Source organism: Mobula hypostoma, chromosome 7, assembly GCF_963921235.1.
Source record: "Mobula hypostoma chromosome 7, sMobHyp1.1, whole genome shotgun sequence".
Classification (NCBI taxonomy): domain Eukaryota; kingdom Metazoa; phylum Chordata; class Chondrichthyes; order Myliobatiformes; family Myliobatidae; genus Mobula; species Mobula hypostoma.
This window is the reverse complement of record NC_086103.1, coordinates 162,616,496-162,644,253: the sequence shown is the minus strand read 5'-3', so window position 1 is coordinate 162,644,253 and position 27,758 is coordinate 162,616,496. Positions and strand designations below refer to the sequence as shown.

The 27,758-nt window shown below is 41.3% G+C and overlaps 1 protein-coding gene across 9 annotated transcripts in view; it reads right to left on the bottom strand.

The window, feature by feature from the left end:
- Nucleotides 1-1,161: 1,161 nt before the first annotated feature.
- Nucleotides 1,162-27,758, bottom strand: part of LOC134349718 (CRACD-like protein) — a 207,782-nt gene continuing 181,185 nt past the window's right edge. For 8 of the 9 annotated variants that reach the window (XM_063054466.1, XM_063054467.1, XM_063054472.1 and 5 more), the window contains 4 exons: nt 23,444-23,485; nt 16,937-17,118; nt 8,191-8,338; nt 1,162-5,665 (listed from right to left, as the gene is read on the bottom strand). In XM_063054466.1, the coding sequence (XP_062910536.1) occupies nt 5,502-5,665; nt 8,191-8,338; nt 16,937-17,118; nt 23,444-23,485 (536 nt within the window). In that variant the 3' untranslated portion in view covers nt 1,162-5,501. The remainder of the gene's footprint in view (nt 5,666-8,190; nt 8,339-16,936; nt 17,119-23,443; nt 23,486-27,758) is intronic. The other variant, XM_063054465.1, reaches the window with a different exon arrangement.

Genomic DNA, 27,758 nt, shown 5'->3' with positions numbered 1-27,758 from the left:
GGCAACATAGTGGTTAGTGTAACACTATACAATGCCGGTGACTCTGGTTCATTTGCCGCTGCGATCCGTAAGGAGCTTGTACGTTCTTCCTGCGACCACATGGGTTTCCTACGGGTACCCCAGTTTCCTCCCAATTCCAAAGATGTACGGGTTTGGAGGCTAATAGGTCACATGGGTATAATTGGGTGGTGTGTGCTTGCTGGGCTGAAGTGGCCTATTACCATGCTGTATCTCTAAATAGATAAAATCAGTAAATAATCAAATAATAATAAATAAAAATGCTTTAGCTTTTGCCGCTGCTTGTGTGTGGGAAGGGTAAGGGGGACTTTGGAGGGTGAGGTTCTGCTGCTTGTCATTCATGCTTTGGGTTTTTTCCTGTTTTGTGGATGGCTGTAAAGAGTAAGAATTCCAGGTTGTACATGTTCTCTGATATTAAACCATTAAACCCTCCCACCCCTGGTGTTCTCTCTTCTCCCCACTACTATCGGGTAGAAGATACTGAAGCTTCCAAATACGTACCACCAGGCTTAAAGTCAGCTTCTATTCCGTTGTTATAAAGCTGACCTCCTGTATGTTAAAGATGAACTTCTGATCTCACAGCCTACCTCATCATGTCCTCTTACTTTGTAGTCCACCTGCACTTTCTCTGTAAGTGTAACACTATTACATTGGTATTACTGTCTTTTCCTTTGTAATATCTCAAAGTTTTTATGTTTTGAAACTTAACCTTAGCATAATTTGAATGGCTCGTCAAACTTAAGTTTTTCACTGCATCTGACAATAAAATAATACCTGTGAAGATACTGTAGTTTTCCTCAGAACTGCTGGCAAGCTGCATCATGTGGATACAAGCCAACATTGTACCTGTAACCGCGAGCACAGGGTGGATAATTATGTTCGCTATCCAAAGACATTTAATGTTTGGATGGATAACTTTGAAGTCCGGTTGTAGAGCTGGTGGTTTTAACGTTAAGTGGATAATGGTATAATTGTATCAGCACCAGCATGAAGTTCCACTGAAAACCAATATCACAATGCAGCTCCGAAATTTATCAGGTGCCCATCATTGTATTTTTTGAAAACGCATTAACAATGAAAGTTAGGCTGAGATACCATCCAGACACAGATAAGCTTTAAAAAATTATAAATCACTGGTTTCATTACAAAGAGTGCCAACTTTAGATTAGTAAAAAATAATCCTTTAATTTCCATCATGATTTAACAAGTAGGAAGTTCTAGCAATATAAAAGTAAGGAGAGGTAGTGTAAATTTAGCAACACAAAGACAATGCTGTTTAACAGTCTAGTGCAGAACAGTGATGTTGGGTGTCCAGTTGACTGGAGATCTTGAAGCCATAACAGCTTCACTGACATCTAATTGGCAAAGTTATACGGTTTTAAAAACATCAAGCATACACAGCATGAACCCCTATCAAGGCATTGATTCACAAATTTCACAGCATTTCCCAGGTTTGTTATTACAGGGTTTTTGAACAAATACAGTGGGACACCGCTGAGTAATCCCTAATTCCCAAATGGATTAACTGATATGGAATGCACTGTACATTTCAACGTTAGTTGGAACTACATGCCATGTATACAGCCAACCACACCATAAGAATGCCTCAGAGTAATGGCTCACATTGTTTTGCAGAACGTTTTCTCAGGTATATGGTGACCTAACAGGGAAATTGCTGTATGGAGCCCACATACATAGAGGTGGTACAACTATCATTCTCCAAGCATCAACCCTCTCTGCTTTGAACAAGTTAAGTCCTTTGTTAAATTAGCAGGCAGGGAGATCAAGGGCAACATTTTCTGGAATGTTCGATCTCTGACAAGGTCACAGCTCATCCATAACTTTACACACGTAAAATACTGGAAGAACTCATCAGGCCAGGCAGCAGCGATGGAAAAGACGAAGTTTCAGGCTGAGACTATTCATCTGAAGGGAGCTGGGAGTTGGCCATAGCAAGAGAGTCAAATCCAGGTTTAGATGCAGTCTGGCCTGCTGAGTTCCTCCAGCATTTTGTGTGTGTTGCTTTGGATTTCCAGCATCTGCAGATCTCTTCATGCTTGGCATCCATAATTTTGCAGTCCCTCATCAGGTATGTGCCAGTACTTTGTTATGTTAGAGTGTTTTCAAAGACATGCAGGCCTAGACGTTCAGGCTTCTATCAACTGTGTAAAAGTTGATATTTTTCTACAGTGGAACGCAATTACTTCAATTCCAGGTCAAATTGCCTCACTCTGGAGATTTGACCAGTCCCTTCCGGTCATGAATCACTCGCGTGATAATATACTTTCCTTATCAGAAGCACACATCATAAAATCATTCCCCAAGAAACACTTGGATCACAATGCCATACCCACTTTCGGGCCACATAGATTTAATAGAGCTGCTTGATCTGCGGTTGCACCACTTAAAGGGGGGTTCCCCTGAGAAGGCTCCCTGGTGCTGCTGGGACCCAACCAATGAAAATTCTCCTGAAGTCCTTGTCTATACCGTTGTCACCCATCGCAGTACATCACCTAAGATTGACCCAACCACTCACCAATCTTCAACCTCCTCCCATTTCTTAAACCTCAGCCTCTGGCCCACAAAGCATCGCTCCCCAGTCCCTAAGTCACAACTTCCTGATCACATGCTGAGGCTCCAATTCTCTGATTTGACTCTCTCCCATTCTTCCCAACTCCCCCCACTCCTCCCAACCCAGATACACTGCTGTAGAAACCAGTTATTTTCCATGTATGCACTGTACAGGGGCCTAGCACACAAAGTTAAGTGCATATGGCCGTTCACTAGCAGTCCCTGGTCGATTTTCATTTATTACGGAAGGCCTATAACCAAAATGGTTTTCAGCAGTCTGTGTCGTACACCTGTGGATGCCAGTTTATTTTCAGAGTACTATCCTGAAACAGGAAAATCCTCCCAGTTATTTTCCCAAATTCGCTCTGGGTCATGCGTCAATGTAGTTAGGAGTTCATAATATGCTTCTGTTCTGAGGCTCTGTGGATTGGTCATCTGGATAATGAAAGACCAGTTTGAGGAGGAGTTCATCGTTTCCTGATCTTTCAGGGGTATTGGCTTCACCCTGCCAATAGCCCATTGCACACAGGAATAAAAAGGAGTAGGGTACCAAATCTCCATCCTAAATCAACTCAATGCTGTTCCACCACTGACCTGCTTCTTCTGTGCTAAGTCACTGAGAGAATAGTAAAGCAAGCGCTAATATATTTTTTAAAACATTGGGATCAGTCAGCCTTTATCAATTTTGTAGTTTCTATCCAACATTAAAATGCTATCACAAGGTTTAACATTGTCTCCTCTCTGGTGGAGAAAAAACATTGGTATTTTTCATACTGTAACCTCTTTACTCATGTCAGCATTCACGAAGTAGAATCGTGGCTCTTTACTTAGAAAATTGAATAAGCAGTAGGGCAACATGTTACAAGAGTGCACTCTGAGTATTTACACTTCTCAGCAATTAACATTACTGACAGAATTCACTCGTTGTCCATGAAATACAAGTTACATGGTGTGACGATGAAATCACAAAGTGTGCATGATGCTACACACAGTACTCTAAATATATACACAGATACCTGTACATACATACAAATATGTACTGAGACATAAATTATTACGTCACCAGTAACATGCAGATGGCAAGAGCAAATGTAGTTTGTAGAGATATTGAGAGAACAAAAGATACTACACTGAGTAACTTACGATGAACAAAAGTTTCACTGCTTATTTTTTGCATTGTTACTATGTAAACAGTTTAACATTGTATTTTAAGTGGTGGTGTATATTCAGTAGACTACTATTAGTACATGCATGATCAGAATCTACTAACTAAAGATACATGGTTTTAGCACTTTGTTTTTGAATTACAAGTCCTTGAAGATTCATTCAAAATATTTACGTTGTTGTACTAAACATACCTGTATCACAGTGAAAGATAACTTCTGGCAATTTAACAAAATAATTTGGCAGGTATATATTTACATACTAAAGTTCGCACTCCCTATGTATATGGTAAACAATTAGAAGGATAAGACTTATAGTGCAATTGCATTCCTACAAATATTTAAACACAGGCTGAGGCAATATAATTTTCACACAATGAGACAAAATTCTTGAAAATGTCTTAACAATTTCCCCGTGTAAATGGGTGCATCCATTGTGGTTAATATTTTTGGATATGTGTGAATGCTCTCTTTAAGCCAGGGAGTAACGCTGTACTTCAGCTGAAGATGCACACAATAAGCCAGGACACATGGATGCCTTATCAGCAGCATGACACATGGTAAGTGCAGCATCGATGGGCAAGTAGTGCCTCTGGACCCAGGGCTCCCAAAGCTTTCCATACCAGGGGGTTTATTTGCATGTCACGTCTGGGTCCATTATGGGCTAACTGGTTGCAATGCAGTCAGTGACTCCTGTATTAGTAAAAGGATGGGGCAGGTGGTGATCTAGGCCTTGTTTTACTCACTTGATCCCCTATTCCAAGCTACTGATCGTCCAGCCGATTCATACAGCCAAATATCTGCTTCTTACTCACTTCAGCTGGGAGAAACTGACATGATTTTAATGTCAGCTTTAATCAGTTAAAATCACCCAATCTGTTGATTATAGAAGCAAGCAACACATCTATCCCATGTCAATCCAGATCCTGGAACACACTACAGGGTAACCTGTGCACTCAGAAGTAAAAATAGCAACTGGTAAAAAAAACAGTGAGATGCTGCAAAAACCCAAATACAAATACAGCCATCATTAACCAGATAAAGTATCTACACACCTTTTCCACATCTTGTGATTGTTTTGCTTTTTTAAGGAGTGGAACTGTAACACAGAATGACAAATCATTACAGAAAATTAGCAAAACTTAAAAAGCTTAGAAATATATTTTGTTTTTTTATACACCTGATCCAAAACACTCATTCTTTTAAATGCGAGAGAACACTTTAGAAGACATCGAGAGATTTGTGGATCACTTGAACTCAGATTTTTAGAGTGTTTTTGATAAAGGAAACAGCTCTGCATCTTTTTGTCTTGTCCCATTTTGTTCATCTCACATCATCTCCTGTACATCAAACAAACTCAGCAAGAAAATAATGAGGCTAATTCTCTAAGTATAGCAATCAACTGGGAGGCATAAAGGCATATGTTTTTATACACAGTAACATCCTGCACAAGGCAGGAGATCATTACATGGTCTCTGGATCATCCCTTCAGGAATGATTAATCAAATCAGACAGGCCTCCATATCTCTATCCTTACAAGAGCCCAGTGTCATATTACGCTAGATGTAGAAGACTAAAGAAAACCTAGTTTTGTTCTTACAAAGAAGCCAGAGTGCTAAGGACCATCTACAGTTTGCCAACATGGGATTCTACCTTTCCATCAATCAACACTGCAGACAAACTAATGCATATCCAACAGCCAGTAGCAAATACGTTTCCATGTATAACTTAGAGGTTCCACGTGGGAGGCTACTTGATGATTTGTGGCATGTCACTCCAAGCTTTTGCCTTTTTCTTAGCCAGTTCCATCCACGATGGCTGATTGGAGGAAGGGGAAACTTTATCTTTGCTGTGTTGATCTCTTCCATCCTTGTCACTAGTGTTCTGTGTCATTGCCGACGAATGTTTATTTACTATAGGAAAAAGAAGACTTTTTTTAAAAAAATACTCTCATGCATGTCGGGAGAAACGGAATTCACATATTACACTAATTACATTAGACTTGCAATTTTACAGTGCCTTGTCTCATCTGTGAGAAACATTTTGAAACACCTCATGAAAAAGTAAATTGCTTTGACACACGGGGATCTTAGTCATGTGGGGCACGGATATGAACAGAAAGTTATGTAAATAATGTTATTTTAAATATCTTCAAAATAATTAACAGCCAAAAATCAATTTCCTTCCTCCGCATACAAATATTGTCCTATTTGGGCTTTAAATAAATTTTATAATTAGCAATTAATAGTCATAATGAAAATATACTTTGAACTATGATTTCTATTATCAAAACATTGCTCAGTTTAATTATTTTTTTCTACTTTAAATACAGTACCCCTCTAATTAAGCTGTCACAGTCCTTCTTAATTAGTTCTACATTTATGTTCCAGTGCTACTTGCTACAGGCTTAAGTGGGGCTGTTTTTTGCAGACAATCTCCAGTCATCTGCTGAATAAATTGTGCTAAAGTTGGGAAGAGACAGAAGTTTAATGCTACAAGTCTTAAATTATTTTGGGGAGAGGTCATTTGGATGCTGGCCACTTCAAACTACCATACTGCCACATTATGTCAGTTGTACAAGGTAACAGATTAGTCTCCATCTCAATTCAGCAAATAATTTCAAGAATAGCTCGAGAATAGGAAAGGGACAGTGCATTTGCCAATTGGCCAGCTGGTGGCGCAACGGCATCAGCGCCGGACTCCAAAGCGAAGACTCCGGAGTTCAAATCCAAGTCGGGCCACCACCCCCCTCCACCCCAAGCACGCTTTCCATCCGTGCCCGGTTGAGCGTCGAGCTAGCCACTCGGCCACGTTAAAAAAAAAGAGTCAAGTCAGGAACGTTCATATCGTGACCCGGTTAATCCGAAAGGAGACCAATCCTGACACCACGCGCCAGACAAGAATGGCTGACTGTCTGGTGCGACATGCTAAAAAAAAAGTGCATTTGCCAGCAGTGGGCTGCAGTTTTCACAGAGGAGTCAGTACGTTATAGATTTCTACAGTTTGCTGTGTTAGCTGTTGGACTAGGACCAGTCCCATGTCTGCCTGCTGGTGAGGCAGAGTGCTCTGCAATTGGTGTCTGGGCTGTAGGAGGTGAAAAATGAGACATCTGAGCTAATCCTATTTGCCTGCAGTACATCTGCTGGAGAACTGCTCTCATTGAGTTACATTGACTCCTTGACGCACAACAGGCAACACTTAACCTCTGATAGAATAGACAGCTGGTATCTTTTTCTAAGGGTTGGACTGTCTAATACCAGAAGGCATGGATTTCAAGTGAGAGGGTTAAGTTCAAAGGAGTTGTGCGGACAAAATGTTTTTACACAGAGAGAGGTGGGTGCTTGGAATGTGCAGTTAGGGTAGTGGTGGTGGAGGCAAGTAAGAGAGAATTTAAAAGGCTCTCAGGTAGTAACATAACACATAGGAGCAGAATTAGGCCATTCAGCCCATCTCATCTGATCTACCACTCCATCACGGTTGACTTATTATGCGTCTCAACCCCATCCTCTTGCCTTCTTCCACGTAACCTCTAACACCTTTACTAACCAGGAACCTATCAACCTCTGCTTTAAATATACCCTGTGACTTGGCCTCCACACCCATTACAGCAATGAATTCCTCTGATTCACCACCCTCTGGCTAAATACATTGCATGCATGAATAGGTAAAGAATGAAGGGATTGTGAGGAATATCGCATAGGCAGAAGTTAGGCATTTAATTACTAGTTTAATTAGTTTAGCACTATACCGTGGGATAAAGGGCCAGTTCCTATGCTGTGCTCTATGTTCTAGTCTTCACTTTATTGAGAACAGAATTTCCTGCTGCTTGACCCCTAATCCTTCCCTAACCTCCCTCTTCTTCCCCTCCCTTTAAGAATCAAAGAACCAACTCTTTAACCAAACATTTGCTTATCCCTTCATATCTCATAGAGTACTATGACACAGAAACACACCGTTTGACCCATTTAGTCTGAGCCAAACTATTAAACTGCCTAATCCAATCGACCTGCATCTGGACCATACCCCTCCCATCCATGTACCTATCCAAACTTCTCTTAAATGTTAAAATCAAACTCTCATCCTCCACTTCAGCTGGCAGCCTGTTCAACTGTCTCACCACTCTCTGAGTGAAGAAGTTCCCCCTCATGTTCCCCATAAAGCACACTATTCTCCCTTAATCATGACCCCTATACTTCTAGTCTCACTAAACTTCAGTGAAAAAAGCCTGCTTGCATTTACCCAGTCTATACCCCTAGTGATTTTGCATGCCTTTATCAAATCTCCTCTCAATCCCCTATGCTCCCGGGAATAAAGTCCTAATTTATTCAATCTTTAATATACATCATTACCTACCTCTGCTTATAGAAGAAGTTCCTTGATGAAAATTTCTACAATTAATATACCAAAAGAACAAAAAAGTCGTTGCCTTTGTTCATACCTGTCACAGGACTGGTTTTAGGCGAAGTTTTCTTCTGAGGTTCTGACACAGATGCCTTTATTTCCAATTTGTAATCTTGGGTAGGCTTGCTAATGGTCGATGACTTAGGGTGGGTGCTTTTAGATTCAATGGGTGCATTCGTGGCATCCTGCGAAGAAAAATAGTGTAATTTGCAAGTACAGTTTACAATTTTGCAAGGCAACATCACTGTACAAGCTAAGCATGAAAGCAGGAATGTATTCCAGTACAAGGCCAATGAAGGCAACATCACTAATTATTACTAATGAAAATCTCAAGACTGTAGTAAACAAATACCACATTTATGATTTTAGCTGTAATAATATATCAATGTGCTAGAACTGACTAATCGTGTGACTTAATACCATCTTCAACTCAAAGAAATGCAGAAGGAAATTGAATGTTTGTTTGGCAATATAATTCTGATTTTTCACTATCAGATTTATTATCCTGATACACGACATAGTATTTATTGTTTTGCAGCAGCGGTGTAGTGCAGAGACATAAAATCTATTAATTAGAAAATTAAATAATAGTGCAAAGGAAGGACGAGGTAGTGTTCAAAAATATGACAGCAGAGGGGATAAAGTTGTTCCTAATTCGTTGAGTGTCAGTCTTCAGGGCTCCAATATTTCTCCCTAGTAACCAGAGGACATGTCCTGATGGTAAGGGTCCCTTAATAATGGATGCTCCCTTCTTAAGGCACTCACTCTTGAAGATCTCTTCAATATTAGGGAGTTTTGTACTCATAAGCCTCTTCAATTCTATGCATTGGAGTCTCCATATCAGGCTGTGATACATCAATCAGAATGCTCCCCAACCTACATCTATGTGAAATTTGCATGTGGTGACATACCAAATAACCTCAAACTCTTAATGAAGTAGAGCTACCAACGTGCCTTCTTTGCGATTGCATCGGCGTGTTGGGCCCAGGATAGAGCCTCTGAGACGCTAACATGCAGGAACCTGAAACTGCTCACTCTTTCCACTGCTGATTGCTTAATGTGTTTTCTTGCCCTGAAGTCCACAATCAGTTCCTGACTCTTTACTGATGTTGAGTGCAAGGTTGTTATTGTACGCCACTCAGGTAGCCAATCCATCTCACTCCTCTGCACCTCATTCCCCCAAGAACAGTGATGTCATTGGCAAATTTATAGATGGCAGTTGAGCTGTGTGTGAGAGAGAGAGAGAGAGAGAGAGGAAGAGGAGGAGGAGGAGGAGGAGGAGGAGGAGAGAGAGAGAGAGAGAGAGAGACACTAAGCACACATCGTAAGGGCATCTGTTGATAGTGAGGAGGAGATACTATTATGGAGCCACAATGACCGTGGTCTCCTGGTAATGAAGTCGAGGATCCAGTTGCAGAAGGAGGTACAGAGGCCCAGGTTTTGAAGTCAAGGGAATGATGGAGTTGAACATAGAGCCGTAATCCACACATACTGTAGTAGCTCCAAAGCCAAGTGGACAAGTGAGATTGTGTCTGCTTTAGATCTGTTCTGGTGGTAAACAAATTGCTGTGGATCCAGGTCCTCACTCAGACACAAACTAATTCTAGTTATAATCAACCTCTCCAAGTACTTAACTAAAATAGATCTGAGTGCTGCCAGGAGATGGTCTTTGAGGCAGCTCACACTTCTCTTCTTGGGCACTGGGGTAATTGTTGCCCTTTTGAAGCCGGTGGGAACCTCTGACTGTGGCAGTGAGAGACTGAAGATGTCCGTGAACACTCCAGCCAGTTTGTTGGCACAGGGTTCATCCTCTTAAATGATATTCGGACATCAGAGTCCAAAACAGAGATCACAGGGTCACCAAATTCTGTGGGAATTTGCTCTGGTGTAGTTTTATTTTCCCTTCTGAAGTGTGCACAAAAGGCATTGAACCCGTTGGTGAGTGAAGAGTCACTGTCATTTATGCTGTTAGGTTTCACCTTGTAGGAAATAATGGCATGCAATCCCTGCCTTAGCTGTCGTGCATCCAGTTCTATTTCTAGCTTCACTTGGGATTGTCTCTTGGCTCTCACAATGGCCTTCTATAAGTCACACCTGCAATGGATTACTGTGCAAAGATCTCTTTTGTTCTATTTGTCATTTGTCGCAAAACTGGGAGTACACGAGACTCCCTTATGCACAGAATTGCAGTATCATGGGAGATGACAGGAGAATTTGAAATGCAGGAAGATCAGAGCAGGAGTCTGACCCTTCAAACCTGCCTCACCATTCAAGGCGATTGTGGTTGATCGATGCTGTCCTCAACTCCTCTTCTAAAGCACAAGGAATTGTGAAGTCAAGAGTCCATCTTACTGTACTAGGGAACCTTTCAATATTCTTACAACAGTGCTGTTGAGGCTGTCCTTGAGTCTGGTGATATATGCTTTCAGGCTTCTGTATCTTATGTCCAATGGAAGAGACCATGTCTGAGATGTCTGGGGTCTTTGATTATGCAGTTTGCTTTATAGAGGCAATGAGAAATACAGACCGAGTCTATGGTGTGATGATATGCTGAGCTGTGTCCACAACTATCTGCCATTTCTTGCAGTCACAGACAGAGCAGTTGCGATACTAAGTTGCAATACATCCAGATAGGATGGTTTGCATGGTGCAATGATAAGATCATTGGCAAGGATCAATGGGGACAGGCTGCTTCCTGGATTATTGATTAGAAGCAGTTTGCCATCTTCCCAATGGATAATTTCTGTGAACAAATAAGGACAGTAAAAATCCTTACGGACAACCTGAATGGTTTGGAAATAAATTGCAAAGACTGGGAGATAAATGCAGAGCCAACACAATCCAGAACTCAATTACAAAACTGTGTGACAATGATAAATGTTGAGGAAATTAAGACACTGCACAAATCCTACATTTGAGTTGCCAGCAACTGACAGCTTGGTAGGCTAGTTAATATCTAGATGACAACGGTCAGACTTTCATACATGCAGCCCAAGAGTATACAGAACAAAAAAATCCACTTTCCAAAAGTAGACTAGTTTATTATTGACCCATGGATCCAGGTACAATGTAAATCTTTTTTTTACATTACTTCCATGCTGATCATTTTGGCACATCAGTAAGTTGAGGTAATACAAGGGATAAGCAGTAACAATGCAGAATGGAGTGTTACAGTTACAGAGAAAATGCAGCTGCAGTGGTCAATACGGTGCAAGGCCACAGCAAGCGAGTTTTTAAGGGCAAGAGTCCATCTAATTAGACCATAGGACATAGGAGCAGAAGTAGGTCATTTGGCCCATCGAGCCTGCTCCACCATTTCATCACAGTCGATCAAATTTTCCTCTCAGCCCCACTTTCCTGCCTTCCCCCTGCATTCCTTTGTGACCTGACCAATCAAGAATCTATCAACCTCTACCTTAAATATATATACAGACTTTGCCTCCACATCTGCCTGTAGCAACGAATTCCACAGATTCACCTAAATTCCTCCTCATCTCCGTTCCTAAAGGATGCCTCTCTATCGTGAGGCTGTATCCTCTGGTCTTAGACTCTCCCGCCAAAGGAAACATTCTCTCCACATCCACTCTATCAAGGCCTTTCAACATTCGATAGGTTTCAAAGAGGTCAGCCCTCATTCTTCTGAATTCCACTGAATTCAGACCCAGAGCCATCAAACACTCTTCATGTGATAAGCCATTCAATTCTGGAATCATTTTCATGAACCTCCTTTGAACCCTCTCCAGTTTCAGCATATCCTTTCTAAGATAAGGGCCCAAAACTGCTCACAATTCTCCAAGGGAGGCCTCAGCAGTACTTTACAAAGTCTCAACATTACATCCTTACTGTTATATTCTAGTCCTCTTAAAATGAATGCTAACGTTGCATTTGCCTTCCATAACACAGACTCGATCTGCAAATTAACCTTCAGGGAATCCCGCACATGGATTTCAAAGTCCCTTTGTGCCTCAGTTTTTTGTATTTTATCTCCATTTAGAAAAAAGTCAATCCTGTCATTTCTTCTACCAAAGTGCATGAACATACACTTCCCAACACAGTATTCCATCTGCATTTTTTTGCCCATTCTCTCAATCTATTTAAGTCCTTCTGTAGCCTCTCTACTTCCTCAAAGCTACCTGCCCCTCCACCTATCTTTGAATCGTCTACAAACCTTGGAACACAGCCATCAATTCCAACATCCAAATCACTGACATATAACGTAAAAGAATCAGTCCCAACATAGATCCCTGTGGAACATCACTAGCCACCAGCAGCCAAACAGAAAAGGCTCCTTTTATTCCCACACTTCACCTCCTGCAAATCAGCCACTGGTTTATCTATAGTAGAATCATTCCTGTAATTCCATGGGCTCGTAGCTTGTTAAGCAGCCTCATGTGTGGCACCTTGTCAAAGGACTTCTGAAAATCCAAATACACACTATCAACTGGTTCTCCTTTGTCTATCCTGCTTGTAATTTCTTCAAAGAATTCCAACAGATTTCCCTGAGGAAGTTATGCTGACTATGACCTATTTTATCATGTGCCTCCAAGTATTCCGAAACCACATCCTTAGTAATCAACTCCAACATCTTCCCAACCACTGAGGTCAGACTAACTGGCCTATAGTTTCCTTTCTTCTGCCTCTCTCCCTTTTTGAAGAGTGGAATGATATTTGCAATTTTCCAATCTTCCAGAGCCATTCCAGAATCCAGTGATTCTTGAAAGATCATTACTATTGCCTCCAGAATCTCTTCAGCCACCTTTTTCATAACCTTGAAGTGTACAACATCCGGTCCACCTCAACTTATCTACCTTCAGGTCTTTCAGTTTCCAAGAACCTTCTCTCTAGTAATGGTAACTTCACACACTTCATGACCCCTGACACCTGGAATTTTCACCATACTGCTAGTGTCTTCCACAGTGAAGACCGATGCAAAATACTTATTCAGTTTGTCTGCCATTTCCTTGTCTCCCATTACTAGCTCTCCAGCATTATTTTGCTGCAGTCCGATATCCACTCTCACCTCTCTTTTACACTTTATATATCTGAAGAAACTTCTGGTATCACCTTTAATATTGTTGGCTAGCTTACTTTTGTATTCTATCTTTACCTTCTTAATAACTTTTTTAGTTGCCTTTTGTTAATATTTGACTAATTTCCCACTATTTTTCTTCTGTTATATGCCTTCTCTTTGGCTTTTATGTTGGCTTTGACTTCTTGTTAGAGACAGTTGCGTCATCTTGCCTTTAGAATACTCCTTCCTTTTTAGGATCTATATATCCTGTGCCTTCCGAATTGCTTCCAGAAATTCCAGCCATTGCTGCTCTGCCGTCACCCTGCCAGTGTTGTTTTCCCAATCAATTCCGACCAACTATTCTCTCAGGTTTCTGTAATTCCCTTTACTCCACTGTAATACTGATACATCTGACTTTAGCTTTTCCTTCTCAAATGTTGATGTGAATTCAATTATGTTATGATCACATGCTCCTACGAGTTCTTTTACCTTAAGCTCTCTAATCAATTCTGGTTCATTGCACAACACCCAATCCAGAACAGCTGATCCCCTTGTGGGCTCAACCACGAGCTGCTCTGAAAATCCATCTCTTAAGTACTCTAGAAACTCCCCCCCTTGGGATCCAGCACCAATCTGATTTTCCCAATCAACCTACAAGCTGAAATCCCCCATTGTAATATTGCCCTTTTGGCATGCACCTGCTATCTCCCATTGTAATTTGTAGACCACTTGCTTACTACTGTTTGAGAGTCTGTATATAACTCCCATCAAGGTCGTTTTACCCTTGCAGTTCCTTAGATCTATCCATAATGATTCAATACCTTCGGACCCTATGTCACCTTTTACTAAAAATTTGATTTAATTTTTTTTCACCAACAGAGCAACACCACCCCTTCTGCCTTTCTGCCTGTTCTTTCGATACAATGAGTATCCTTGGACTTAAAAGTTATTAAAGGTGATGTGTATCCTTGCTCCCAGCTATAATCTTCTTTCAGCCATGATTCAGTGATGCAGACAACATCATACATGCCAATATACATAACACTTCTAACAAGTTCATCTATCTTATTCCGTACAACGAGCACATTCAAATATAACACCTTCAGTCCTGTATTCACCCTTTTTGATTTTGTCCACCTCTTACATTGCAGCTCATCCTATTTGCCCTATTATCAGCCTCTAGCTTGGAGTCTCAGTGCACATTGCCACTGTTTGTAAACCAACTACCTCACCTTCAGCACTATCACGCCAGTTCCCATACCCCTGCCTATTTAATTTAAACCCACCCAACAACTCTACTCAACCTGCCTACAAGGACACTGGACCCCATAATTATGAAAATTAAGTGTAAACAATTTTAAGTCCTGGTTAAACCAATAGAATATAGTGCTATAGAATAATTGCATATACTTTTAATAATTGCTATCTAGAAGTTATTGCTGTTAGCAAGGACAAATGACCTTACATTGGGATAGCAAGCCTGTGAAAAAGTTTCCTCAGTCCTTTGATCTTGAACAGTTTGGCCTCATTTGCCAATTGCTCCTACCCTGAACTTGACAACAGGTGAATGGTGAACCGAAACCATAACTTAGTTTTCCCATTTATCTGTTCTGTTTGTTGTGTGGTAACAAGATTCACAGTCTAAAGGAGACCAGTGTGTTTCACAGACTGCAAAATAAGGGCCACATCCCAAACAAGGTCAAGTTCAGAAGATTAGCTTTCCTCATTTGGAGGAGATGTTCCTCAAAGTGTTGGGAGTTTCCTCAAAAAGGTTGGGACTTCCCTCAAAAGATTCTCATCATATTCTCCTCATTGTATTATGCTGCAGCAGTGATCCTTCACTGTAGATTGACATGTACTCCTGGAAATCAAGAGCATTTACACCCTGTCAGTCTGTCACTTACAAGAAGCTTGTCATTCCGAAGCGAAAATTAAATCATAAAAATTGTACTGCTTATAAAAATCAGCATGTCAGAACCTGTCATACATTAATAATTTTTCCAGTATTTGAGAGGAACTCCTGCATGTAGAGAATCCAATTTGCTCCTTTTTGACAGCCATTTTTTTAAAACTGCTCTTTCTCACTGAAGTAATTCTTTGCTGCAAAACTGAGCTGTCTATTATGAGAGAAGCATCTCCTTCGGTTTAAAGTGATGGCAAAAGTAAAGTTAGTGCAATCAAATCAACAAGAAAGCAATTGCGTCTTCTTCCTACAATCAGGTTTATTCATCACTGGCAGATGTCAGAGAAGCAAACGACATAGAACGTTACAGCACAGTACAGTCCCTTCGGCCCATAATGCTGTGTCAACCTTTTAACCTACACTAAGATCAATCTAACCCTGAAGCTTTTTGGGTGCAAAGAGTTCATTTTGTGGTTCACCCATCTATAGACTGAAGACCCCACTTTGGATTCACACTTCAATGGGATAGGATATTTCATACCAAACATTTTCCTGAGTGAAAGATTCAAACAGAATCAACTATTGGCTACCAATAATCTCCAAATGAATTGCTTTAAAGATTTAAAATGTGTTTGTATTTAAACAACAATTACAATGAATGATTCTTCATTTACATTGGAATGGAAATCTATTTAAGACTCTGCTGTAGCATAGAAGCTGACCATAATTTTACACTTATAAAATTATCACTGTTGAATCTCCTGAGCATCAGGTATCAAATTCTTGGATTTTGTACAATTCTGATTTATATTCATTCACTACTTTGGCTGTACACACAACAGCCACAACCTTAAGGTGTGAAACTCCTCCCTAAGCCTCTCTGACTTGTCACCTCCTCCTTCGAATCCAGTTTCTTTAATCAAAGTTTTTGATCAACTGTCCTAATGTTTCATCTGCAGCTCAGTGTCAACTTTTTAACACACTGTTCTTTTAACCACTTTGGGGTGTTTTGCTGCATAAAAAAGGCACAATCTAAACCAAAGTGACAGTTCGTTTTAAATATATTAAAAGTATTTTTCCCAAAACACATAACAAACTCACCAGCTAACACACTTTTTGTCCCTCTTCCCTCCGGGAGAAGGTTCAGGAGCTTGAAGACTCGTATGGCCAGATTTGGGAACAACTTCTTTCCAACTGTGATAAGACTGCTGAACGGATCCTGACCCGGATCTGGGCCACACCCTCCAAATATTCGGACCTGCCTCTCGGTTTTTTTGCACTACCTTACTTTCCCTTTTCTATTTTCTATTTATGATTTATAATTTAAGTTTTTAATATTTACTATCGATTTGTACTCCAGGGAGCGCAAAGCGCAGAATCAATTATCACTGTGATGATTGTACATTCTAGTATCAATTGTTTGGCGACAATAAAGTATAAAGTATAAACTCAGAACAGGTTAAAGCTATATCCTAAATTCAACATTACAGGCCACGTATTGAATGAGTAACACATATAAAGTGCTGGAGGAACTAAGCAGTTCGGCAGCATCTATGATGGGAAATAAACAGTTGGCGTTTCAGGCCAAAGCCTTTCATCAGGACTCAAATGTCTCAGCCCAAAATGTTGAATATTTATTCCTCCTCATAGATGCTGCTTGATCTGCTGAGCTCCTCCAGAGTTTTGTGTATGTTCCTTAAGATTTCCAGTATCTGCAGAATCTCATGTTATTAAATGAGTAGCAGGTTTCATTGAAGGAAATAGAGGACAATTTAGAAATCTGGCTCTTTTCAAAATGTAATCATGACCAATACATAACATAGGATATGAACTAGGACTGAGCATGACGACAACATGGTACAACGTTACCTTGTCTCTCTCCTGTTGCTTCTCGCTATCAGCTTTGACTTCTTTGGCTGGCGTTTTAGCTTCTTTGCCAATATACTGTTCTTGGTAACCCTTCTGCTTTTTTCTTGCCACAGTCACCCAAGCTGGCACAGTGGACTCTTCAACAGATGATCCATTATCTTTGTTGAAAGGTTGCCCTTTGTCTGCAGAAAGGAGATGATAAAAGTCAATATTTAATGATTAAGATCTTTAAAGCTTTATTTGTCACATACTCATCGAAAGATGTAGCGAAAATGTATTGTTTGTGTCAAATCAATTCGGCGAGGATTATGCTGGGAAGCCAAGCTACTAGTGCCAATATAACATGCCCCAAAATCACTAACCCTAATCTGTACATATTCGGAATGTGCGACAAAACCAGAGCACCAGGAGGAAATCCACCGGGCCGGGGGAGAATGTACAAACTCCTTATAGACAGCAGTGAGAATCGAACTCTGATCTTACTGCTGACGCAGTAATACCGTTATGAATATACTCGTTGGAACTTAGAAGATTGAGGGGGGATCTGATTGAAACGTATAAGATCCTAAAAGGATTGGACAGGCTAGATGCAGGAAGATTGCTCCCGATGTTGGGGGGGTCCAGAACGATGGGTCACAGTTTGAGGATAAAGGAGAAGCCTTTTAGGACCGAGATTAGGAAAAACTTCTTCACACAGAGAGTGGTGAATCTGTGGAATTCTCTGCCACAGGAAACAGTTGAGGCCAGCTCACTGGCTATATTTAAGAGGGAGTTAGATATGGCCCTTGTGGCTAAAGGGATCAGGGGGTATGGAGGGAAGACTGGTGCAGGGTTCTGAGTTGGATGATCAGCCATGATCATACTGAAAGGCGGTGCAGGCTCGAAGGGCCGAATGGCCTACTCCTGCACCTATTTTCTATGTTTCTATAACCATCATGCTACCGTGCTGCTCGACTCTCAACAACTTGCAGAGATTCCCAATGCACTATTCACCCATGAACAAAGAAACAACATCTCACAAGATGAGGAAAAGATTAATTAAAACAGATCTTTGATATATTAATTCCAAAGTATGCTTGATTAATTGTTTAATTAATTTGTTTCAGTGCTTCTTTGTTCATTAGGTTGATTCCCCAGACAAAGTGTTGGTTTCCATGCAACCGTGAAGCAGATTCTATCCACACTCTCTGGAGATTAGCAAAGAACGAGGTGGCCTAATTGAAACTTACAAGACCCTAAGAGATATCGACAGGATAGATGATGAGACGATGGTTCTCCTTTTAACTACTGAATACTGAAAGACCTAGATAGAGTGGATGCGAAGAGGATGTTTCCTATAGTGCAGGAGTCTAGGACCAGAAGGCACAGATTCAGAACAGAGGGACATCTACTTAGAACAGAGATGAGGGGGAATTTCTTTAGCCAGAGGGTAGTGAATCTGTGAATTAATTGCCACAGATGGCAATTGGGTATATTTAAAGCAAAGGTTGATAGGTTTTTAATTAGTTAGGGCGTCAAAGGTTACGGGGAGAAAGCATAAGAATAGGGTTGAGAGGGATAATAAATCAGCCATGATGGAATGGCTGAGCAGACTCAGAGGGCTAAATGGCTTACTTCTGCTCCTATATCTGATAGCCTCATGGTCTAGAGTTAGACAGGATTAGCCTTTTAAAAAAAGTCACCCATTAGTAGTAGTTTTGACTCTGAGCGTCATTTTAAACTCTCAAGCCTGGGATGTTGTAGCGACCAAGTCAGTGAGTGAGTACAAAGCTGCTGGACTACTGGAGAGTGAATACCATTGAGGAACAGGTGAGAAAGTTGCGGTCAAGGCCATATTAGCTAGAACTTTCTTGAATGACTAGAAAATATAATTTGTCTGGCTTTATATTGCACAGCAGAGATAATGGGAATTTCCTTGGTTTTTATGTAATGTAGATAAAAATAACTATTGTCTTAGATAAACTTTTTTTTTTAAAAAGGAGTGGGAAGAGCCAGAGGTTTTGCAGACCTGGGCGACTTCTTCAAATTTATCTGCAAAACAGTTTAAATCTCCTTTTCTCATGTCTTTTCTTTCCCTTTTCAAAGTGGCTGAGGTCCTGTTGGAGCCAGCGATCTACAGCTGTGCACAAACTACATTCTTCATGGACGGTGGGTTCTCGCTCTTCAGAACCTGCTGAGCAGCCTGTGTTTTGGGATCTCCAGGAGCAGCCTGAAAGATGTGTGCTGTTTGGGGGCGCAGCCCTGAGGATGACCCAGTTTGCCGCTGATGTCGCAGATTGAAGCGTCACAGGAGATTGAAACATTAAAACAGTAGGTGCGGTTGTCAGATGCCTCTGCACTCGAACAACTGCTCTCTCTCGACAGTGGGAGAGAATCTGCTGATTCTCGAGTAGGGGGAACTTGAAATAAGCGACGCTGCAGATTGTAACATCGAAATGGTGAGTTGTTGGCATCCCCTCTCGCTGTGGCAGGATCAGCATCTCCCTCCCTCCCTCGTTAGTGAGAGAGAGGGCCTGTTGAGATGTTCAAGCATTGGGATGGACAGTAGTTTTTGATGAACTATAGATTATGGTCTCTAGGAGCTTGCTATTGCCCTCATGGTGGTTGGAGGGGGGGAGGGGCTGATGCTTTTTTGCTGGAACAAGCTGGGGGAGGGTTGATGCTTTGCTGCTGAATGTGCAGAGGAAGTGGGAGAAGGGCTTTGGGGTTCTAGCGTTTCTCTGTCATTCATTCTCTGGGGTTTTTTCTTTGTTTCGTAGCTGTCGGCGAAGAGTAAGGATTTCAGGTTGTATACTGTGTACGTTCTATTGAACCAGTGAAATATATTTTGCTGTATTCTCTGCAGACAGTTTGAAACTGAGCCCAAAATTTTGACAGAAACATCAAAACCTAAGATTGAGGAGAAGTAGACCTTACTCCCCAACCCCCTCCACGCTTACACTCACTCACACTCACCTTACTCCCCAACCCCCTCCACACACACACACACAGAGTCTTGCAATACTATGAATTTGGTGAGCCTGAAGGACGTTTCAATGATAATTCAATATATTATTTCATATTCCCTTATGACAAAGAAAGCGGCCATTTCCAGCTCATCATGTCTGGCTCACAGAACATTCCTGGTTGCTGACCAACTTACCCAGTGGCAATTTATAGTGGCTGATGAACCCATCAATCCACCTGCCCTTGAGGGGTGGGGGGAAACCGGAGAAACCAATCAGTCACAAGGGGAGCATGCAGACTCCACATAGATAGCAGCAGGGCTCAGGAGTGAACCCCAGCTTCTGAGGCTGAGAAGTTGCACCACCCCACTGCCAAAGTATTTGAAGATCCTTCCAGTTTTTAAAACATTTGAGGGCTAGGTAATTTTTTTCCACATTTTTAATAACAATTATAGCTAGGATGATGGAATTTAAACTGGTATTTCAGCAAAAATAACTTTAATTGGTATCAGATTATTTGCATAACGTTTAAGTTTGGTGTCGCTCTACCTTGTGGCAATTAATGGAAAGTCTATACAACAGGTTCATCTGAAATATCAAATAGGGACAAATTCTACTTCCAGATCTCAGCTGTATTAATATACCTCATTTGACACAGAACAGTACAGCATGGTACAGGATCTTCGGCCCATAATGTTGTGCTGACCAGTTTAACCTAGTCCAAGATAATCTAATGTTTCCCTTCCACGTAGCACTTTATTTTTCTTTCATCTATGTGCCTATCTAACAGTCTCTTAAAAGTCCCTAATATATTCACCTCTATCACCACTCCCACAGTGCGTTGCATACACTTAACACTATAAAAACAACCTACCACTGGCATCCCTCTATACTTCTCTCCAATCACCTTAAAATTATGCCTTCTCGCACTAGCTATTGCTGTCCTGGGAAAATGTCTCTGGCTGGCCACTCTGTCTATGCCTTTTATCATCTACTACACCTCCATTAAGCCACCTCTCATTCTCCTTCGCTCCAAAGAGAAAAGCCCAACCGTGCTCAACCTTTCCTCATAAGACTTAGAACATTATTGTATGCCTCAATGGGATAGTCAGTGAAGTCTCACACCATGGCCTGGTTCAATGACATAATGTTTCTGTGATTCTGTTTAATCCATCTTGAGAAATCAAATAACTTAAAGCATGGCTACCATCGATGATAATTCAGTGAAAGCTGCAGGTTCCACCTGCCTCCGTGCCCCCAATGTATCCCTCCCTCTCCCACTCCCCACATGGCTCCGCCTGCCTCCATGTCCTAAATGGACCCCTCCCTCTCCCACTCCCCACTTGGCTCCATCTGCTCATCATGTTTCACACCCACTTAGCCCATCAAGTGCTTTTTCGTTCCCTACCCAGGCCACCTCATCTTATGCCACATCATCACACACTCCACATGTCCTTTAATAAACTACTTTCCCTACTCTGATAGGTGTAACAATGGAGAAGCTTCACTTATTCATATGTTATGGACGTGCCCAAGTCTTGGAAAATATTGGAAGGGAGTATTCCAAACTTTTTCTGTACTCTTTAAAGTAAATTTTAAGCCTAATCCTTTGACTGCCCTATTTGGTATTGTTGGAAGGGAAGAAATAATTTTGAAGACATCTGATCTGCACATTCTGGCCTTTATCTCTCTTATGGCTAGAAGGGCTCTTTTGTTTAAATAGAAGGATGCTGTTCCACCAAACCATGCTCAGTGGTTGTGGGATGTTATGGCATGCCTAAATTTAGAAAAGATTCATTGTTCAATTTCTGAATCTAACCAAGATTTTCAAAATTTTTGGGGGCTGTTTTTAAATTATTTTCATAATCTTTGACTTCCTGTTAAAGTACAGAAGTTGGCAGGAGGAGAAGATGGCGGCGCGACACAGCGCGCGTGGCTGTTCCAATTGATATCGATATGTGTAACTAGGGGCCGTGCACAATCCGGATTTGATGAAGATAGCTGTGAGAAGCGTGGAGGAACACCTGGAGTAACTTCTGAAATGCCCGCTTCGCTGCCGCTGCTACTGTGCGATCGAGAATCTCCGGAGACGAAGGCCCCAAATCCTCGGCTTTGCCTATTGCCGGTTGCCAGGGCCGGGGTTGGAATGCTCGGCAGAGATGGTGTTCGGTGTCAGAGAGCTGGTTGGAGGCTCGGAGTTTTCGGACGGACTCAGAGTCAGACTTTGGTCGGATGCTTCCAGTGTGCTGCATCGGCAAGTTGGCGGCGCTGGAGGTTGACCGTCTGCGTGAGATGATGGGACTTTCGAGAGACTTTGAGACTTTACCGTGCCATGGTCTGTTCTTATCAAATTACGGTATTGTTTTGCACTGTTGTAACTATATGTTATAATTATGTGGTTTTTGCTAGTTTTTAAGTCGGTTTGTCATGTGTTTCCGTGATATCATCCTGGAAAAACATTGTATCATTTCTTAATGCATGCATTACTAAATGACAATAAAAGAGGACTGCGTCTCCTCATAATCTAATCTAATAGTAAATTTTATTATCAGATAAATTTTTTTTTCTTTTTTTTCCCCCCCAAACAGCTTCGACTTTGGTAGTGGGTGTAGATCCCTTTTTTAAATAAAATTGTTTATATTCTAATATACGAATTAATCTAATCCATATGAATATAGAGTAAGGAGTTTGTTAATGTGATTCAATATACTGTATCTGGTATTATTATATGTTTTCTTTTGTTTTATAATATGTATTCTCTTGAACTCTGTATTCTTCTATATAGAAATCAATTTAAAAAATTGGAAAAAGAAAAAATAAGCTACTTTCCTCAGAAACAACCCAGTTCCTGTTTCAAACAAGTTTACTTCAGAGAACAGCACTTCCTGATCATGCTCTGTATCAGTTTTCACAGAGACTAATCTCAGTTCCCTGAATGAACTGTGCAAATTTTTGCAGAATAATCTTTCTTACTTACTGCTAAATTTATCTGCCTTGAACTCAATTTATGTTACCTATTTTTTTCACATAGCTTCTTAGAAATAGTTGGGCACCAGGCCAAGTGGTTAAGGTGTTCATCTAGTGATCTGAAGGTTGTTAGTTCGGGCCTTAGCTGTTTGTGTCCTTGAGCAAGGCACTTAATCACACATTACTCCAGTGTCTGTGCAAGGAGTGGTGCCCCACATAGACTTCCAATCTGCGCCTTGTAACGCATGAAAATGCCCGACGCAGGCCTCTCATGGTCTGAGTCGACGTTCCCTCCCTCCTTCTTAGAAATAACAAGTTTGAATGCAGCAGCAGTTGACCAGATTTGAACTAATCAGACTCCTTGTGGAATGGTGTGTTTTAACGGAAATTTGCATAAGCAGAAATATCCATCACGATAAGAAAAAAATGATTATACAGTAATTTCTTCTGAAGTGTTGATTATACAGGTGATTTCCTGGATTTTCAGTGATTTTAGATTCCAAAATCCCCGAAGTAAATCAATTATAGATTCCAAAATCCTCGAAGTAAATCAATTGTAAATCTGACCAGAAACTTAATATTTCCACATTAATACCTTCTTCACAATATCCTTCTCGCAAAACTTCAACATAGTTCTCTGGAAGAAAGGAAATCAGTTTATCTAATGGATGAATAATGGCATTGTTATAATTTGTACACATTCAGAGAGCCTTACCAATCAACCATATGACCAAAAGTCATTTTTGTTGGCAAGTGCACAAGCTGTGCACTCTGGATACTCTGTTCAATAAAAACTGAAAGAAAGATCGGGTCAATGCAAGCAGGCTTTTTCCGCTGAGGTTGGGTGAGACTAGAACCAGAGGTCATGGGTTAAGGGTGAAAAGTGAAATGTCTAAGGGGAACATGAATGGGAATTTCTCAATCAGAGAATGGCGATATCTGCCAGCAGAAGTAGCAGGTACAGGTTTGATTCCAACATTTAAGAGAAATCGGGTAGGTATATGAATGGAGGGAGATTGATGGGTCTAGGCAGAGTAATTGTTCAGCATGGGCTAGATGGGCTGAGGGGCCTGTTTCTGTGCTGTAATATTTTATGACACTATGACTCGAAACAGACCAGAACAAGCTCAGAGGAGTTACAGATCTGAGACGGACCATTCAGTCTATCTGCTCCACGCTGGATTTCCATAAGCCTCTGTCACCACCTTCCATTGTAAAATATCATATTTCCTCCTATTCCTTTCTCCCTCATCTGGCTTGCCCATCAATACATCCAGAATACTCACCTTAACCACTTTGTAAGTGATGAAATCCCCTCCTCCCCCCATGCCAAACGTCAGTGACCACGCCCCCTATCCCAGAGACAGTGAGCTGGACTGGGGGAATCAATTGTCACCCTAGGGGAACACGTCAAGCAAACCCACTGCCCGAAATGGACTGGGCTTCCTGATAACTCTCCTGGCCAGGGTGTTACTTCACTAAACTAATCAGCCATCTGATAGTCGAAAACTAGCCCTTCATTACCATAATAATGCAATGCTGCCTTTGTCAATGGACACATGAGTGACAAAAACTAGTTAGATTTTAACAGCAGTTTAGAGTTTGTACATAATGTAGTAGATTTTCAATTCAATCACTTAACCCTGAGTTACAGAAATTTTCCAGCACATTGGTACAAAAGACAGCTGAAACCTCCAACTTGTGAAAGACGGAGATAAACAAATCCCAAGGATCATTCAGACTCTTACAAAAATTTTCAGGATCCACAGCTGTGAGTTTGTGGGAAAAAATAGCTGGAAGCTCAGTGTTTTAAAGCGTCTTATCTTCTTCTTAGGTGGCTTCCCACCATTGAGGTGACTTGTTTGCAGTCTGGTTTTGAAACTGGTTTATTATTTTCACATACACACAGTGGGCATTTTATTGGGTACCTCCTCTACCTTCATTACGTTCATGATCTTCTACTGGCATAGCTCATCAAAGTGTTGTGCAGTAAATAATCTTCTGCATACCACTGTTGTAACACATGGTTATTTGAATTACAATCAACTTTCTATAAGCTAGAACTAGTCTGGCCATTCTTCTCTGACTTCCCTCATTAACAAAGTGGTGTTGCCCACAGAACTCCCACTCACTGGACATTTTTATTGTTTCTCACACCATTCTCTGTAAATGCTAGAAACTGTTATGCATGAAAATCCCAGGAGGCCAACGGTTTCTGAGATACTCAAACCACCCCATCTGGAACCAACAACCATTCCATGCCCAAGTCATTTAGATCACAGTTCTTCCCCATTCTGCTGTTTGGTCTGAACCACAACTGAACCTCTTGACGTCTGCACGCTTCTATGCATCAAGTTGCTGCCACATGATTGGCTGATTAGATACTAGCACAAATGAGCAGGTGTACCTTATACAGTGGCCACAAAGTATACATTAAGACAGTGAAAATCTTAGTTTTGCATGCCATACAGATCATTTCAAAACATAAATACATTGAGGAAGTACAGGAGAAAGGCAATAACAGAATGCAGTGTTACAGTTACAGAGAAGTTACAATGCAAGTAGTCAATAAGATGCAAGGGCTATGACAGGTTAGATTGCAAGGTTAAGTGTTCATTAATGTACAAGTGGGTGTTCAAAAATCTTATAACAGTGGGAAAGGAACTGTCCCTGAGGTCTCTGAGACTGATGGTGCATGTTCACAGCTTCTGCCTGATTTTGCAGGGGGGGGGGCGGGGAAGGAGAGAAAAAAATGTCAGGGTGGGAGGGGTGTTTGATTTTGTGTGCTCTGAGGTGACATATGGGGCCAATAGAGGAACTGCAGAATAATGGGGTAGGCAGCCGGGTAGTTTGTTACATGATGGATTCGTTCTGTGTGTGTCTGACGCGCAGACATGAGGTTCTGAATGCTGCATCTTCACTTCAAGCGCTGGTGGACCAGGCATTCCCAGGAGGCAGCAGGAAGGTTGTATTTTTCCAGGCAAGCCTTGAGCATAAGTTTGAACCTTTTTCTCTGCCTATCATTTTCCATGACAGAGCTCAGAAGTGAAAGCCTGAGTTGGGAGCCTGGAGTTGAGCATACCAACGACATGGCCTGCTCAATGTCGACCTGGGAAAGGAAATGTTGCTTCACCTTATCCTTGTGAAGTAAATTCATTACCAAAGCACATCTACATCACCATATACTGCTCTGAGATTCACTTTAATGCACACATTCACAGTGGAACAAAGAAATACAATAGAAGTAATGAAAGACTAGACACAAAGACTGACAAACAACTAATGTGCAAAAGATGATAAACTGGAAAAACAGAAAAAAACAACTAATAATAATGAATGAATAATAAACAATCTTCAGAACATGAATTGTAGAGTCCTTCAAAGTGAGTCCATAGGATGTGGAATCAGTTGTGTTGAGCTGAGTGAGGTTATCCATGTTGCTGCAGGAGCCTGATGTTTGAAGGGTAATAACTGTTCCTGAACCTTCTGATGTGGGGTCCAAGGCTCCTGTACCCCCTTCCCAATGGCAGCAGCGTGAAAACATGTCCTGGATGACGGGGGTCCTTGATGATGGGTCTTGCTTTCTTGTGGCAGCGGTCCTTGGCAGCTGTGGAGAGGGCTTCATTTGTGATAGACTCCAGTGGAGTTAAAGGGTTTTGTGCATAGTGTCTCCATCTGAACCAACAATTCCATTGATTACTGAACCGTTGAACAGATATTTTCCACTTAACCAACCAAACATTGGCTAAGGATATTAAATGGAAAATATCTATATGCTGGAATCAAGACAATATTTTTAAAAGATACAGCTCAGTAATAAGCACTTCTGACCCAATAAGACCCAGCCGCCCAATTACACCCAAGTCACCAATTAACCTGCATATCTTTGATTAACTTAACTTGTCACATGTACATTGAAACATCGATATATACAGTGAAATGCATCGTTTTGCATTATCGACCAAAACAGTCCAAGGCAACCTGCAGGAGTTGCCATATTTCCAACGCCAACATTGCACGCCCAGAACTTCCTAGTCTTGACCAGTATGTCTTTGGAATGTGGGAGGAAACCTTAGCACCCAAGGGAAAACCACATGGTCATGGGGAGAGCATATAAATCCCTTACAGACAGTCACAGAATTGAATCTTGGTCACTGACACTGTAAAATAACATTACACAACTACACTACCGTGCCGTCCCTTCAATGCCAAAACATAGGAATCGTATGGCGAATGGAAGTGAAAAAAAACTTGGATCCATCTGGAATAAACCAGTAATCAGTGGGAACAAAATGGGAGGCAGCAAGGATAAAGATCAGATAGGAAGTTAGGTGGAGCTTTTGGAAATGGGAATCAATGCTAACAAGAGTGAGGTGATGGATTTTGGAAAGTCAAATGGGAACAGGACACATACAGTCAGTGGCAGGCTGCTAAGGAATGTAGATGCACAGAGACCCTGGGCTCCAATTCCATGGTTCCCTGAAAGAGGCAACACAGGTTGATAGGGTAATGGGGGTGAAAAGCCAACAGCGTGTCTGCCTTTGTAACTCAGGACAGAGAATATCATAGTTGGAGTATTGCGTTATAAGGCACAGGAGCACAATTAGGCCATGGAGTCTGCTCCACCATTCCATCACGCCCAAATTATTGTCCTTCTCATCCCCATTCTCCTGCCTTCTCTCTATAACCTTTGACATTCTTATTAATCAAAATCCTATCAACCTCTGCTTTAAAAATACCTAATGACTTGGTCTACACATCTGTCTGTGGCAATGAATTCCACAGATTCACTACCCTCTGGCTAAAGAAATTCCTCCTTATCTCTGTTCTAAATGGATGTCCCTCTTCTGAGGCTGCGTCCTCTGGTCCTAGACTCCCCACTATAGAGAACATTCCCTCCACATCCACTC